We start from the raw sequence: 17,292 nt of genomic DNA on the forward strand, positions 1-17,292 counted from the left end.
CTTTCTTGGTAGAGAAACAGAGGCAGGTCCTTACAGCTTGCTTTAGCTGAGCCAATGGGATGACCTTCATGCATTGGATGACCCTGCTGGAAATATGCACTTGGTGTTCTTTGCTCTTCCTTCCCAGGAACATCCCCCTAAACTTCCACAATTCTGCATAGAAACATCTGTTAACTGGCCAAGATTTAATGGAGCCAAGAAAGAAAATGCCACATTCACTGAGGCTGTCAAGGCATGATTTTGACCTTGGTTCTTTATGTTGTTGAAAAAGCTGTATCCCATGTCCAGGAAGCCAACATTCAAGATGATCATGCTGTGGATTTCATATTTTTCAACCAAACAAATTGTTTTTAGTTTTGCGAGTGAAACTTAAGAGACAGTTTACTGATACCAACAAATTTGCTGCCAGCAGTGGGAAAACTACCTTAGTGTTCATTATTTTCTTTTTGCAGGGTAGATTTTTCAGTGAGAAGGTAATGCAAAAGCTGGAGGCCAATAAACTTTCTAAGCTGAAACTTCTATTTCATACTCAAAGCATTTACTTTTTATAAAAAAATACTTTTTTGCCAGAGAATAGAAACCTACTTTAGTACCAATGGACTGAAAATTAAAACTGGTCTGGAGATGCTGAGCTTCAGGACCAACCTCAAACATTTACAGTATAGAGTCTGTAGCTGGTATACCTAGCATTGAATGAGTTACCATCACTCTCTTCTCCATATGTATAAGGGAAGCTATAATGCAGGAACCGAGATGGGAAAATTGATAAATAAGTAGTCACAAGCTAACAGAAAAACGTCTTCAAATATTGTTCATTCAATGTGAATTTTCATCTATGATCGTCTTTATCCAGGAGATATAGGTGTCTGTGAGCTGAGTATAGATGCCAGGGTATTGGGGATTGTCACATTTTTTAACAAAGGAGACAATACCTAATTGCTGCCCGCTGCATATCAAAGGCCCACCGTCATCACCCTGAGAAAAAAGACAGACAGGGGTGTGTTAGCATTCACAAAAGCTAAGATAGCTCTGCTGATATATGCAGAAAAAGTAACAAAAACCAGCAGTTAGATGACCCTAAGTCTACTTTTTGCTTTTCCTAGGATCACACAATTGAAAATTAATGGCAAAATAACAACTCTGGCTAGTAAAAAAATTATTTATTTTTAACAACTTAAACATATTCAATTTCAAAGAAGCTTAGTAGGTTTATTTGGCACAAATCTCATTTCTCCCATAAAATAAAAAGAGGCAGAAAATGTTGCTTCTTCCATAACCATGACATCTCTGCACCACTTCTGTGATTCTTGGAGAAAATAATAATTTAAAAAGTTCACTGGTGGAAGAAAAAAGTTCCCTGTGCCTAAGACATATCAAGATATAAATGGGGGTGTAATGTGTTATGTTCTTCATTTAATGGATTCTGAGCAATCTGAAACACTGGTTTCAAAATGGCAGGCATGGTCAAGTGATCAAAGCCCCACCCATTTTTAATAGGCAACATCTCACACATACTACAGACAGGTAAAAGGAAATGAGGCTTCAAGTTCCTAGTTGGATCCACTGTTTTGAAGCAAAGGACTGTTGCTGTGGATTATCTTGCAATTCATCAGCCAAAGAGCCAGATGGTGTTAGCCTTTTGAGGCTGTCCAAATTAGGAAGTCCACTCTACAAGAAGACTAGAACTATACTTTATTGAGATAGTCTTTAGTAACAGAATCTTGCATTTTCCCTTGCCTCCCTATTATATGCTGAGGAGTCAGGGAGGAATTGTTCTAGTCTTTCTCTAATACTTTCTCCTTGTCCTGGGCTTAAACCACGTCTTTCCATATGTGGTTGTAAGAGTTTTGAACAGTTTCTCAAAGGTCATCCCTATGAGTCCCTACAGATGACTAAGTTCCTTCAGTTGATCAGTAATGGAAAAGCTTATCTCCTCTTTCAAAGAGGACAGTCTTGTCTCTGAAGGACTCTCAGATCCAGTGCAATGTAAAAAAAAAATCCTATAAGAAGAGATACTAGGAACCTGACATTCCCCTTCAATTGTTTGCACTTTAGCAGCAGACACTGCAACGATTACAAAGGTCCTATGGACAGTCAGTGGGGAAATCAAGAGCACAATAATTCTGTCTTCTTAAATTGTGAGGATATATCTTTCTACATAAAAGAATGTACAATATGTTTGATGAACATTTGTATCAACTGTTTTATTCCAATTTTTGAAAAGACATTTCCTACTATTTATATGTGTAACCTCCTCCAATTCTGGTGGACTATGGGCAAAGAAAAACGAACATTTAAAAAGGATATGAACAATAACAATAAGAAATCCTGGTACATGAAGGGCTCCATTTATTTAGCCTAAGGGCCACATACCTGTTGGAACAATGCTGTTTTAGCTTGTATGCAAAATACTTGTAGACTAGGGTCCATCCTTATCTTTGGGGATAGTGTTCATACAATGGGGCCACAGCTAAAAAAAAGTGGGTTTCCTGATTCCTTACTCTCCCAAAACCACATGGAAGCGATCATTTTACCTGGGAAGCAATCTTAATCTGCACAGAGTTATCTTACCACACATAAATCCTTTCCGCTGTTTTTCTCTCCACCGCATACCATCTTCATTGTCACAAAAGGATGAGAATTATAATGTTTCTTATCATTGCAGATATTTCTGTCAACGATGGTGACGTTAACTGCACGGAATTTCTTAAATCTCCTTCTTTTACTAATAGTTCCCCATCCTTTTACGATGCAGGAAGTTCCTGCTTTGATATCATGGGTAGACTTAGGAAGTGGGATGACGTTAATTTTAAGCTTTGTTGCCATAATATGAAGCTGATAAAAAAAAAATAAAAATAGCTCACTTGAATTAAGTTTTAATAGATGCTGCTGATTATATCACTCCCTAATCTAACTCAGATTTGTGGGAAATTAATCTTCTTTTCTTACCAGTTGGTTTATTTTTCCACTCCAATAAAAGGGCTTATTTGGAGTCTACAGATGAGAGATAAATCTCATATTCCAATGCTGAGATAAGTAACTCTTTTCTGCTACAGATCAGAAATAAATCTTTCCTCTTCCTTAATGCTGGGACAGGTGAAATGAGAAAATATGGAAAATCAATGGAGCTGGGGAAAGAAGTAGATATAAAGGAAATCCTGAAAAATGTTTGGCCTACAGCCCATGAATTCCCTTGCTTGGCTTATAGCTCACTCAAAAATAACTGATGGAATTCAAAGCTGGTTCCAGATAGCATATTGGTATTTCCCAGAAAAGAGTAAGTACGTCTGCAGGGAAATACTTCTAATATCCCCAGAATGCTCACCATATTATACAGTACAGTAGCTATAAATAATCACTTTTGAATGCCTGCTAAGTGAAGGTGATAGAATGAAGTTGAATAGACATACGAAACAGCAGACAATACATTTTTGATAATGGAGTTTTAGCAGGCCTGCCATGTGAAAAAGTTTGCTCTTACAGATTGCGCAGGTATTATAGTTCTTGATGAATTCCCAGGAAACTATTTTGCAATCTGAACAAGCAAAAACTCTCTTGAGTGACAAGAAGGCTTGTACCATCCAGACTGCAGAAGTTCCAATTTTGGGACCTTGTTGAAGTTAAAGTCTTTTACATTTCCATTTCTCCATTTCACTCTTCTCTCTTTGGTTCTTATTTTGATTATGCATTTTGGCTTCCTGGCTCTAGTAATTTTGAAGTTTTTAGGTTTTTCACTCTATCATTATACAGTAATGATCATTCCTGATTTGTTAAACCTTATTGGTTTGATTATTTTATTGTATTATTGTTTTATAAAATTGTAAACTAATTTGTTTTGATTTGTTGTGTTTGGTCAAGAGCCAGGAAATAAACAAGCATAAATTAATTACACTTTGCTCAAGGATCATGCTCATGTCAATAAACACAATGCTATAGTTTTTTCTCAGAACATTCACAATCAATTTACAGATTTACCTTCAAAAGCATAATATCATTTTCAAATGTTTTTGGATTAAATCCTGGGTAGAAAAAGATTTTGGTAATGTTTATAAACTCTCTTCCTTCGTCTTTGGTTATGGCTTGTCTTCCAACACCAATATATGTTTCTTCACTCCTAAAAAGAGAAGTTAACTTAGAGCATATAGTAATTCAATATAGTAATATTTGTCTTCTCATATCTGTCCTTCCTCTTACTTTTATACAATGTTTGTCTTTGGGCATCTTCTCCAAATCATCTCTCAATGATTGAAATTCCACTTTACACAGCATAATGCCAACCACGTATCTGGGGGACTACAACTCCAAGCATCTGGAATACGTAATCACTATCAAAGGACAACTGCTGCTTTTCCCAAGCCCTTCGGAAGGATTCGATAGGTGGCAGAAATGCCAAATCCAGTCTGGATGACTGCACAGTGAACCATAATAACATCACTTCTATGTGATTTATTGACTGACTGATTGATTGATAGATAGGTATTTAACAGTTGTGTTTTCCTGAGTTAACTTAAATCCTATGGTAGGCAATTATTTCTAGCAAGTTATACTATAAATCAACTCTAGATATCTGGGTAGAAAGGATCTAATAGGCTTGCCTAAAGTATGTTTGAGAACTGATACAATTGCAAGAAAACTTTTGAACAAAATATGGATACTCACGGAAAGCAATGGGCTGCTGTTAACAACCAGTTCTGTTTGATCAATGTTCCTGCACATAATAAATGTTTGTGTTTGATGAGACCAACCACGTATGGTATTGAATGTTCTTCTTCAGCTACATCTGCAGATTGACCTATGAGAAAAGCCAATTGCACATCACACTATGAATTAATTATGAATTAACTATTGAAGAGCTCCATTCACTGACTGTAATCACATGCAAGCAATGAAGTAAATAAAGATGATCACATTAGTTCTGCTTCTTCTGTTTTCATATTTATGGTGAAGTTTCTGTTGCTAGAATTTCTCTACACAGTTTAGAACTCTGCAAATCAAAATTTTAAAACATATAATGAAGACTTTTTGATGCACAAAATTACTCTGTATGTGCAAATGGTGACAGAAGAGGTTAGCATTAGAGCACTTATTCCTTTTATCCTTATATTTAGGATATTTTTCCAGTTGGAATTGAGGAGGGTATTGTGATTTTGGACCAGTAGGTTCATTTCACAGTGTGAGACTGTGTCATGGGAGGTCTAACAAAATAAATGTTGGGGAGGCTTGTCTATACACAAAATGGCAGCTAGTTGCAAACCAGCCATTTTATAGAAGGAAACAAGTTGATTCCTGTTATAGAAGGCTCCCTCTCCTTCCTCAGTTTACTTTGGGGGGGGCAGTAGAATAGCGGGACACCATTCTTTGCAAGACAGTGGTGCCAAGCTGTTTTTGAAGTAAATCTACATGTTTGAAAAATGTGAGAGTTATAACCTTTAAGCCACAATGAACAGCTTAGGCTGTGATAGACTATTATCAGAGAGAAATGCAATGAAAGTATTTTGCATTTGGATATGCAAACTTCAAATGTATGAATAGCAACCTCAAGTGCAAAATGAGTAGAAACTCTTTGAAGCTTTATTGCAATGCTTTTCTATTTGGGAGAGAAGATAATCGCTTTGCTTGCTGTGTCAGCAGGGTCCAATGCTTTTATCAAAATGATCAATCAATCAGAATAGATCTGGAAGGGACCTTGGGGGTCTTCTAGTCCAACTCCCTGCTCAAGTAGGAGACCCTATAGCATTTCAGAAAAATGGTTGTCTAGTCTCTTCTTAAAACCTCTAGTGATGAAACACCCACAAGGACTGAAAGCAAGCTATTCCACTGGTTAATTGTCCTCACTGATAGGAATTTTCTCCTTAATTCCAGGTTGCTTCACTCCTTGATTAGTTTCATCCATTGTTTCTTGTCTTCCTTCTGGTGCTTTGTAAAATAAGTTGATCCCCTCTTCTTTGTGGCAGCCGTTCAAATACTGGAAGACTGCTACCATGTCACCTCTAGCCCTTCTTTTCTCTATGATGAGAGCAGCATCATGCAAGGGCGACAGATGTTTCCACCTCTTTCATATATCCATGTGACATCACAGAGCATGTTCGAAAGATATGAAATTTGCATCATGCTGGAGTGATGCGCCCCTTTGATCCTCTCCTGTGGTCATTTCTGCCTTAGCACAAATCCCTCCATGTATCATTGAGGCTTTGAAAAAAAGGCTTTATTCAAAATCTTTTAAAGCCTTGTTGGTGCTAGAAAATCATTTGCTAGTTGGGGAAAAGCTTTTACTTTTTGGTGGAGCAGAGGGTGGGGGTGGGGTGGGCATGGAGCTGGACCTGGTGATGAGAGAATGGGGATCTTCGGTTTGAGAGTTTTCTGTTTCTTTAGACCACCTTGTTCCCATTATGGCAAACCTCCCATTCACTTTAAACAATTGCCTTTGTGCAATAGACAAAGTGAGGAAAATACATTCACAAAATAGCACTTACCCCTCTGGTTTCTGAGGAAGAAAATGGTAATAGAAAAGCACAAAACAAACAAAAGCTCCATAGATGCTACTTTGAATTCACCAACAACAAGATATTCAGTATATACTGAATACATAAAAAAACCCAGAATTCATTTGCTAAATGCATTTTTGGCAAGTTCAGAAATATTCACTCATAATAAAAAGTCTTTGGAGAAGGAGGTATCATTTCTAGGCAGCAGAGTTTAGCAAGGTGTGCAGTGGGGCCAGAGAAAGAGAGAGAAATTAGCTGTAGCTAATTCTGGAGAAAGACTGAACAAAAGTCTACTAGAAGCCCACATGATTATGACATCAGCATTCTGTTCCTCCAGTAACTTCTAGAATTGTGTGATGGGATGGATGTTCATCATTCTTTGTGACAGATCTTTGGAAGATGGCTAAATCCATCAGTAAAAACTCTGGAGGACGGCTGCTGTCCCTAACAGCATGTAAACTAAAGTTTATATGGGGTCATACTGGGTCAATTGGTGGCTGACTTCTTTCAAACAAGAACCTTCTGTAGAAGCTCACCATGCAATACAAGATAAAAGGAACATACAGTGATTCTGTTCTCATGAGAACAGAACCCCATTAATAGGCATCTTAATTTATACATTCTAGTCCAGCGGTTCTCAACCTATGGGTCGATCGACCATTTCACGGGGGTCACCAAGCAAGGCTGTCTGCCATTTTTTCCCCCTTTTCCGGTGGGTGCCTTACCTCCCTTGGGCTGGGCCAGCTGGTGGTCGGCCTGCTCCATCTCTGCCGCTTGCCAGCTACGCCTCAGCCGGCGCAGGGGGTGGAACCACGCATGCACGGCGCTCCTGGGCAGGGAAAGTCCTCGACTTACAACCGGTTGGGTAGTCCTCGACTTACGACCGGTTTAGTCCTCGACTTACGACCGGTTTAGTCCTCGACTTACGACCGGTTTAGTCCTCGACTTACGACCGGTTGGGGGTCGCGGCATTAAAAAGGTTGAGAACCACTGTTCTAGTCTATTCTAACAACTGGTGGCTTTGTAGCAAGGACAAGCTAAAATAGGTAGGTTCATGTACAGTAGAAATGCAAATAGAGATCTTTTACATTATTTTTGTACCACAAATACTCTGTTCTCCTATTTTCCTGTCAGTTTCAAACCTCTTTATTTATTTTTTCTTGACAATTGGTGAGAAGGAGATAAAGTTGGCAGACTAGGCAAGCATAAAACATTTCCACCGAAAGTTGCATTTCAGTTAGTTGTAATTTCTTTCACCATCAAAAGGTGAAAGAAAATTCTTAGAAATTTGCTATCGAGCACAATTTAGGTTTGACTGGGGAAGGGTCAAATTGTCAACATTCATAAATACTCCTGATAAGCCATTTTATTTATTTAATCAGTATAGAATCATGCAATACTATCTTTTCTGCTCAGTGGGTGCTCAACAGAATGAACCAACATAAATAACTAAAAAGGTATATCAGTTGAAAATGCTGAACAATATTTCATGCCTTGGAAATAAAGAATAATTATAAATTCATAAAGAAGGATTATTAAACGTTCCACCAACAATGTTGTCTTCACCAGCCATCTAAAAGGCAGTTAATCTAGGTAAGATTCCTTAGTTGAGAAATGCTATTAAAAAAGCTAAGTATTCTTCTCCAGTTTCACCTATCTAGAACACAGATCATGGGACTGGCTTCACATTGCAAATTATGGAAAGGAAAAGATCTGTCATCTCAAATGTTTTGATTTCATAGATAGAAACCAGCATCTTGAATCAAGCCTGAGAAAAAAGCCTCAGATGTCTATCCTATCCTTGCATAGAATATTCTTGCATAGTATATTCTTGTATTCTTGCAAATGTATTGGCAGAGTTCAAACACTGCACTACACACACACGTTGTTGTTTCAAACATGGCTTCAGAGGAAGCAGCTCAGATATGGAATTGGGCCAAGAAGGAAATAAGTTATTTTCTGCTTCACTTTATAAGCAGAAATATATGAAATGCTTCATGTTTTCAATGGGCAATGAAGCTGCTCTTGCCCAGTAGAGCGTTAAGCATGTGTCTCATAAACCACTGTTCCCAAACACAAGGGTAGTGTAAATCATCCATGGGGTGATATGTTTGATTATCATCAGTGCCTTTTAAATTTCTTTTGAAATTTAATAATCTTCCTGGATGTACATTCCCCTACATAAACTGCCTGTTTTCCAATATTACCCCATTCTCTATATATGGTCTTCCCTGTGTAATTCTCCTTCCACTAATAGCTAGTGGATGCTTTGGAGAATTTCTGAATTAAATAGTTGTGCATTAGAGGGATTACTGAAATTCCATGATGTCATAATGATTTCTAGAACACAGGATTGATACCTGGGTTTCCTTTGTGGTTTCAATTCAAAACGAAATTGCTTTGAAGATGACTACACATACTGTAAAGAAATATTGTCTAAGAACCGAAACGTCCTACTTGCATAGCTGCTATGATAACCTTAGAGGTTCTAACTGAATTTATAATATTTATCAGGTTCTAACTGAATTTATAATGTTTTATATTATAATGGTATAAAAACTATTTTTCAGCCTATTTGTCTTTGTTTTTATTATCCTGTACTGTCTGCCAGATGATAATAGTTCAAAAAAAAAAAAGAATGTCTGGGATGAGATGAGAATGTTTTAGGCTTTCCTAACACAGTACAGTTCATGGGGGAGGGGGGGGGGAGAAGGCAGCCAATAATCCTCTGGGCAATCGTAATGACTCTCTGGAGCGTTTTCTTATCTGCTACTCTGCAGTTGGCAAACCACACACAAATGCAATAGGTTAGAATGTTCTCTATGGAGCAATGGTAGAAGGTCACCAGCAGATAAGCTAATCTTGTAGTCAATCCCCTGCCTCACATCATCTCAGACAAATGTCTATGGAGATTCTCAGTCATCCAGGTCACGGTTGTCCAAGAAGCTTCTTAAACAGAAGTGAAATGTCTTCAAAGAAAAAACAAGAAAATCTAGTTGCCTCCTGAAAAGGCACCTTTGGGATCTCAGACAAATGGTTGTCCAACATTTGTTTGAAAACATCAAGTGATGAAGACTTCGTAACTGCAGGAGATAAGTAGTTCCAGTGCTTTTGGTGCCCTCACATCGTCACTCATAAAAGTGGTGTATAGCAAGAGTCTTCAAACTTGGCTCTTTTATGACTTGTGGACTTCAACTCCCAGAATTCCTCAGCCAGCATTGCTGGCTGAGGAATTCTGGGAATTGAAGCCCACAAGTCATGAAAGGGCCAAGTCTGAAGACCCCTGGTGTATAGATTCATAAGAAGTCTCAAATAATAAGGACTCGTGTGCATATCTGGGAATTTTGCAATTGCAAAGGACCTCCAATTATAAGAATAGTCCTGTTATGGTATGCCATCCCATAGAAGGCATTTAGAAGCCATTCCCAGCACAGAAACCCATTCTTTCAAATATAGAAAATGTCTGAAGTTTGCCACAAGCAAACACTGGATACATAGCACAAAAGAACAACAACAATAACAAAATGGTTTTCAACAAGGATTTATTTTCTTCTGCTTTTTGGAAATAAAATACCATTTCATTTGTGATAGACATGGGAATAACTTTATCTAGCAGAGTAAGTGTTCAGAGAGAGAGAGAGAGAGAAAAATACAGCCAATTTCTAGAAACTTGTGCTTATCTTTTATAAAGAAAAAAAACCTTTGTTACAAAATTGCATTTAAATAGAAAACCTAAATACCAAAGCTGATCAATTCACCCTCCAGATGAATTCATCTGAAGTCAATGTTATTTTTAGCCAGCAGGCTCAATGGTTGTGCTAGCTGGGTATGGTGTGACTCACTAGTCAAATGCATCTGGAGGGAAAAGGCTGGAAAAGATTGTTTTAAAGAAATCATAATGAATGAATATAATAAAAAAGAATGTCAACATCAACAATAATTCTATAAACTGCCTTGTATAACACTTCTTATCCAACGAGAATATCTATCTGTCAGAAGGGTGTAGATACCAGGATACTTAGACTGTCCACATCCTTTACCAAAGGAAACGATGCCTCTTTGTTCCCCTTTGCACATCAAAGGACCACCTGAATCACCCTGCACAAGGGAGAAAAAAAGGGGGGTTGTAAAGAGAGATTTTGCATTATTTGCAGCAATTGTATTTATTTATTTATTCATTAAATTTCTATGCTGCCCATCTGACCGATACAGTGACTCTTTATGCTTTTCTCTTTCAAGGGACAATTGTAGTATACAATAATGAAGGATTCATGCCATTGTCATCTCCTGATTAGACTACTACAGTTTGTTGTACAAGGCCCTGCTACAAAGATGATTATCAGAAGCTGCAATTCACACGGAGTGCACTGGCCTTCTTGATGACGTTTGCTAATCAGCTTGGCCAAATAGAGTAACATCTCTGGGAGATGCTCTGGTTGCTGGCAGGTTTCTGTTCAAATTCAAGAGGCTTGTTTTTATGTATAAAGCTCTAATTAGCTTGGGCTTTAGTTATCTTTGGGACTGTATCCTTTCAGTTTGGATGGGGAGGATGGGGGACAGGATGCTTTCTCAACAGGAATCCCCTCACTCTGGAATAGCTTGACCCTCAGTGCCAGAAGTGGAGAAGGATGCCCAGATCCTGATTATAGAATCAGCCTTCTGCCCTGAAGCATGTAAAAAAGGGGCAGGGCTTTGAATGTCTGGTTTTTGGCTACCATCTTGACTTTTTTGACCCTCTGCAGACCCCCTGGACTGAGTGTCTGCCTTTCTATGTCTCTGTCTCTTTCTCTGTCTCTCTCTCTTGGTCAAACCTATTTTTCGGAATTAATGGGGTGGAAAAAGATGGGAAGAAGGAATCCTTGATATAAAAGAGAGGTAGATGGAATTCTACAAAATAGACAAATAAACCTAAATCTAAAATGGCACTTTTCAGAAAATAGTTGTATTTCTGACTGTACATATATGCTTGTCCCCCCCCCCCACGAGCTTGCTTATTTCACTATGAGGGAACATGAGTTAAAGTGAAAATATATATTTTTTGAAGAAGTGGAGAGTGTGTTTCTGTGTGCATATATCTCTGTTGGGTGTTCGTGCTTTATCTCACTCCCATCACTGCCAGCCATATATTTTCTTGAGGAAATGACTATTTCATTTAGCTGCATAAAGATACCATCTATTCTACAAGTGTGAATTCTGAATAGGTGGAGAATGTAACCACATTTAGGCAAACAAGGAGCCAGCTGCACTTCAGATTAGTATTCTGAAAAATTCACAGTCTATTCTGCCCCCCCCCAGTGCTTCATCGATAAGTACAGGTACTCCTTGACTTACAATTTAGCAACTGTTCAAAGTTACAATAGCACTGAAAAAAGTGACTTATGACCATTTTTCACCCTTATGAACATTGGAGCATCCCCATGGTCATGTGATCAAAATTCAGACGCTTGGCAACTGACTTGCATTTATGACAGTTGCAGAGTCCCAGGGTCACGACCTTCTGACTTTTGCGACCTTCTGACAAGCAAAAGTCAATGGGGAAGCCGGATTCACTTAACAAATGTGTTACTAACTTAGCAGTTGCCGTGATTCACTTAACGACGGCAAGAAAGATTGTAAAATGAGGTAAAATTCACTTAACAAATGTCTCACTTGGCAACAGAAATTCTGGGCTCCATTGTGGTCGTAAGTCGAGGACGACCTGTACTTTTTGTTAAAGATTCATCACAGGCCATAATGCAGCCAGTCTGAATGGATATATAATTCCAGATGGCTTTTTTGCAACTGACTTTATGATGGGAAGATTTTACTAATTTTACAGTTGTTAGAGTAGGACTTTGATTTCTTAGAACACTAGAAGCATGCAAGTATGATTACTAATTCTTTCAAATTCTGCTTTCCATATACTATTTTTGAATTTCAAAAATTCAGAGTAGGTAGATAGATATACTTACAGAGCATGCATCCTTGCCTCCTCTCTTGTCACCCGCACAGACCATATTCATTGTTACTAGAGGCTGAGAATTATAGTGCTTTTGATCATTGCAGGTGCTTCTTGCAATGACAGAGACATTAACTTCACGGAGGACATCTGATGGTGTCTTACTTCCACTCTGAGTAACCCCCCAACCAGCTACCAGACACTGTGTTCCAGCCTTGAGGTCACCATACACTCGAGGAAGCTTGACGATGGCCACATTCTTGTTAAGTTTTGCTTGTTTATTAAGCTTAAATGGGACAAGAGGGAAGGCAGAAGAGATTAATCCTTACATTAACAGTCAATATGGTGTGTAATGCATCGTATGTTAGACTTACACCTTGGAGAGTCACCTCATCTCAGCCTGACCTATGTTACAATGTTGGGCAGATATAATGAGTCTGAGAAGCAACATTTATACCATTTGAGCCCTTTGCAATTAAAAACAAACAACATTAATGCTTTGAACTTCCTTCAATATGTGTAATTTTACACCTGCTGATCATTTATATAGAAATAAGAACTCCTCCCTCCTACTCTCCATCTCTGACATTAAAGGGAAAAGTAAGTTTCCTCACTTGAGTGTGAGAATATTCTTCATTCCACTGGTGGTTCCTACGCCAATCAATTGGGCCTCAACTGTCATGTTCCCCTTATGGGCTGCTTGTCAGCCCTTTGAGGTAGGTCAGATCAACAACATGAGTGAATAATTATTCCCTTTTCTTCCTCTCCCTTCTCAAGGCTAGAGCTAAATCCCTTGTGCATTGATTTCTATAAAGGAATAGCTGCCACCACAATCCAGGTCATCCTCAAGTTAGAACCATTTGTTTAGCTGCTGTTTGAGATTATGATGGCACTCAAAAAAGTGACTTATGACCAGTTCTCATACTTACGATCATTGCAGCATCCCTGTGGTCATGTGATCAAAATTTGGGCCCTTAGCAAACAGCATGGATTTATGATGGTTGCAGTAGCCTAGGGTCATGTGATTTCCATTGGCAGCCTTCCTAGATGGCTTATGACAAGCAAAGTCAATGGGGAAAGCCAGATTTGAATGTTTCACTTAATAACTGCAATGATTTGCTTAATAACCATAGCAAAAAAAGTCATAAAATTTGGCATGATTTTTTTAAGAACTGCCTCGCATATCAATGGAAGTTCCAGTCCCAAATGAGGCTATGTCAAGGACTCTGTATTCATAAAGAAAAGGAGAAACCATTCTTGCCATCCATCCCATGTATATTATGTATATCCTTTAGAACATACCTGAAGAAGCATAATGTCATTCTCCTTTGTGAATTTATCATAGCACGGGTGATAAATGTGCTTATTAACTTTGAAAACTTGTTTTGTTCTGTCTTTTTCTGAATGAATTCCAAGAATAACTTCAGTGTTATTTGTTCTAAAAAGCAAAGAGGATAAATAAGAATTGAATAAAGTTCATTTCTAGCAAGTACAATGTGGTATAATCTCAGCTGGATATTAAGCCTTATCATTTGGCAATTCAATCTTCTATGTTTCTTCAGAGTTAAATTCTACTGGTTTTAACATTGTTTATTTCTTGGCACATAAGTTTAAGATTTGGAGACAGCAGGCTTAGATATATTCAGTTATAAAGCATCATTTACTTCCATTTTTATTAGAGTATTATTTCAACAGTGGAAGTAAATATATTTTTGATAGGAGATGCAAAATACTTTCAATGGCCTATTTCTGGATAAGTTCAATAATAAATTACAATACATTCACACCAATATATGGGTGTTCTGGAGGTTGAAAATCAAAGGGAGGTCAAATTATATGCCATTTTCACAAGAACAATAACACCAATAATGTGCTGGGAGGCATGCACTATTAATGTCATGCTTTGCTCTACATGGAAAAGAAAGATTGGGATGAGGACCTTTGAGAGAACAGAAACATTCTCTATCATGATCTACAGCAGGGGTCTTCAAACTTGGCCCTTTTATGACTTGTGGACTTCAACTCCCAGAATTCTTCAGCCAGGTATGCCAGCACAATCTTGTCTCCTATTTTGCCCAAGTTTTTGGTTTATCCCAGTTTCTCCCTCCTGTGGCTTCTGGCTCTTCATCTGTTCAGAGCCTGACCATCAAAACTAGGTTATCTTTTTATGATGAGGTCAGAATTAGGCCTGCTGGGTTTTATGGTCATGGAATTAGAAAAGAAGTATGAGAAAGCAATATTGTATATGGTAACTGTGGCAAAATTATTGTATGCAAAAGGTTGGGAAAATAATGAAATATGTACAATGGAAGATTGGATTATAAAATTAACTGAACTCACAAAAATAGCAAAGCTAACCAGTCTGGATACAGAAAAAGAAAAAAAAGGAAAAAAACCATTTCTTTTGAGAAGCTGGAAACCTTACATAGAGTTTTTGTTGAAAGAAGAAAAAAATCAAATTAATGATTTCTTCATTTGGGAATTCAAAAGGGTCAAAGAGAATAGGGTAAGTAATAAAGTGATAATTATTTGATAGAAAGAATGTATATTTTCTTCTCTTTTAATTCCTTTTCTGTTTCCCCCCTTTTCTTACTTTCAATCTCTTTTTATACATATTTATTCTATTGAAAAATTCAAGTAATGCACACAGGCACATACACACACACACCCACACACACACACACACACACACACACACACACACAAAACATAGATTGGATTTCTTTGCTTCATTGCCACCCCTAGAATTTATGCCAAGAAGCTGGGATCAGTGAACAATTTACCTGAAAGATGATACCTAGTGGATAATTTCTGCTTGGGTTGAAATTTTAGGTTTTGCTCATCCCTAAATTGCAGGGCTATGTTATGCTTGGAAGAAATATATAAATAAAACCTGATTTTAAAAATAAATAAATAAAAAACTAGCAAAACTTCCAAACTTACATGATGCAGTGAGCTGCTGTTAATACCCAGTTTGATTTGATCAGGGTCCCCCCACAAATCTTTGGGTTTTTGATCTTGGCCATAAAAGGTTTTGAATGTGGAACTGATTCTTTTCCTCCAATGATCTGGGCACAGTGATCTAAACAGAATGAAGAAGCCAAGCTAATCACGAGTCACAAAATGCAACTTTAGGTTAATCCATTAGTTAAAGAGGAAAAAGAAACCAACACAATATGTGAATCTTTCATCATACAAAGTGCTCACACTAATCAATCAAAGCAATCTTGCTTTTTTGCCCTTATTAACACATTTCTCACCTTTAAATTGTAACACTTCCAGTTTTGGCATGCTTACCTTGGACTTTTAGGGATTACATCTGGAGGACACCAGATTAGAGAAGCATAGTTACATACCTTGGAACATATAAAAATATGGACGTTGCTGGGTCCTTCTATTGTGCTTGGAAATAGCTAAATTTAATGATTACTTTTCATTAAAGTGTACTTTTTATATGATTTATACTGAATATCTCAGTAATATTGGGACATGTATCTGCAAGAACATTAGTGCACAATGTTACCTGACAATTCTATTCTAAAAAGCTAAATGTTCTGGATTGCCTTCTAGAGAATATTGAGCAAGTCTGATTCTCACTAAAGTGCCTAAAATTAAGTACTGATTAATTAAGTACTGATTAACTTAATAAACCAATAAAGTATTATATTTAAATTAAATATCTTTATTGATGGATACAATGCACAATTATCTAATAATTATTTTATACACTTTGGGCTTTATTGAAAGAAATAAAACAGAGCACAAGAATGAAAGTGTAAGGAATAGAGAAACGATAAGAAAACAACAAAATTTCTTCCTGTTTTTCTGTCTCTCTGTCTCTATCTCTCTCTCTCCCTCTTTGCTGAGTGACACTTCTTCCATTTTCCTGTTCTCATCTGAGTTTGTGTTCTCTGTCATCACTCTTCCCAATAACCAGTGCAGTGATTAATCAACAGAAATGTCAGGACAGTTCTGTTGCAGAGAGACTCAAAGGGAAAAAGTAATATAAAGGGAGCGAACTTACTCATTACTGATACTGATTCACATTGCCCTTATACTTAGAAATGGTGGGATTCTGATGCAATAATATAAATACTTAATAATTAAATATTGCAATTTACAGTATATGCAAGAATAAACCCAGTACTTTACTCAGGTTGTCCTCTCCTGATACAGTCCCAAACTCTGGCATTATGTGGGTTGGGTGTGATATGGTCAACAGCAAAAATCTCATTGGTCTGATACAACAATAACTTATTGAGGCTAACCACTCCTAACACTTAATGAGTGATTCTCAGCCTATGAGGTTTCATGAACAGGAGAAAAGGTGTCAGATTTGGACTTTGGATCTCTTCTGTGTATATGTATGTTTGTGTTTGTGCATGTATATAAAACTATATGCAGTACATATATCCTGAATCTTACAATAGTTGCTTCTCTTCATTATGGCTTTTCTAGTATATGTAATAAAACTATCATCTTAAAACTGTAGCTTTGACTCTCTCCTGTGGGCCTTCTATTGCCTGAAGGAGACCTGAGTAGTTTTCTCTTCATCACTGTCCAAATTCAAGGAGAAATCCATACATTTGAAACAAACAGCGTGGCTTATCTGTTTATCCTTTCATTGATCATTCTGAAGTGACATTATCAGAAATGAAAAGAAATTAACAATAAAAAAACTAGTATAATTTAGCACTTACCTCCGGGAATGCCAAGGAGAAAAATCACAACAGAGAACCACATTAGAAGAACCATCATTGCTTTTTTGTATTTCTCCACATCAAAGTAGAGAATCTCTCTCTCTATATATATATACTGAAGATGGAAAGGAAGTGGTTGTTGGTTTCATCCTGTAAAGAGCATTCTTTT

General features: G+C 37.4%; 1 protein-coding gene and 1 pseudogene across 1 annotated transcript; both read right to left on the bottom strand.

Moving 5' to 3' along the window:
• Positions 1-816: 816 nt before the first annotated feature.
• On the bottom strand, positions 817-6,620 carry LOC114922303 (annotated as a pseudogene).
• A 3,425-nt stretch (positions 6,621-10,045) lies between these two features.
• Positions 10,046-17,204, bottom strand: LOC107283810 (granzyme A). Its single transcript, XM_015811771.1, has 5 exons — positions 17,124-17,204; positions 15,367-15,505; positions 13,726-13,861; positions 12,437-12,709; positions 10,046-10,583 (listed from the first exon to the last, which is right to left on the bottom strand). Exons 1-5 carry the CDS (start codon positions 17,179-17,181, stop codon positions 10,428-10,430), a joined length of 762 nt encoding a protein of 253 aa, XP_015667257.1. The 5' UTR covers positions 17,182-17,204; the 3' UTR covers positions 10,046-10,427.
• Between the last annotated feature and the right edge of the window lie 88 nt (positions 17,205-17,292).

The sequence above is a fragment of the Protobothrops mucrosquamatus genome, unplaced genomic scaffold, assembly GCF_001527695.2.
Source record: "Protobothrops mucrosquamatus isolate PMUCROS unplaced genomic scaffold, P.Mucros_1.0 scaffold48, whole genome shotgun sequence".
NCBI lineage: Eukaryota > Metazoa > Chordata > Lepidosauria > Squamata > Viperidae > Protobothrops > Protobothrops mucrosquamatus.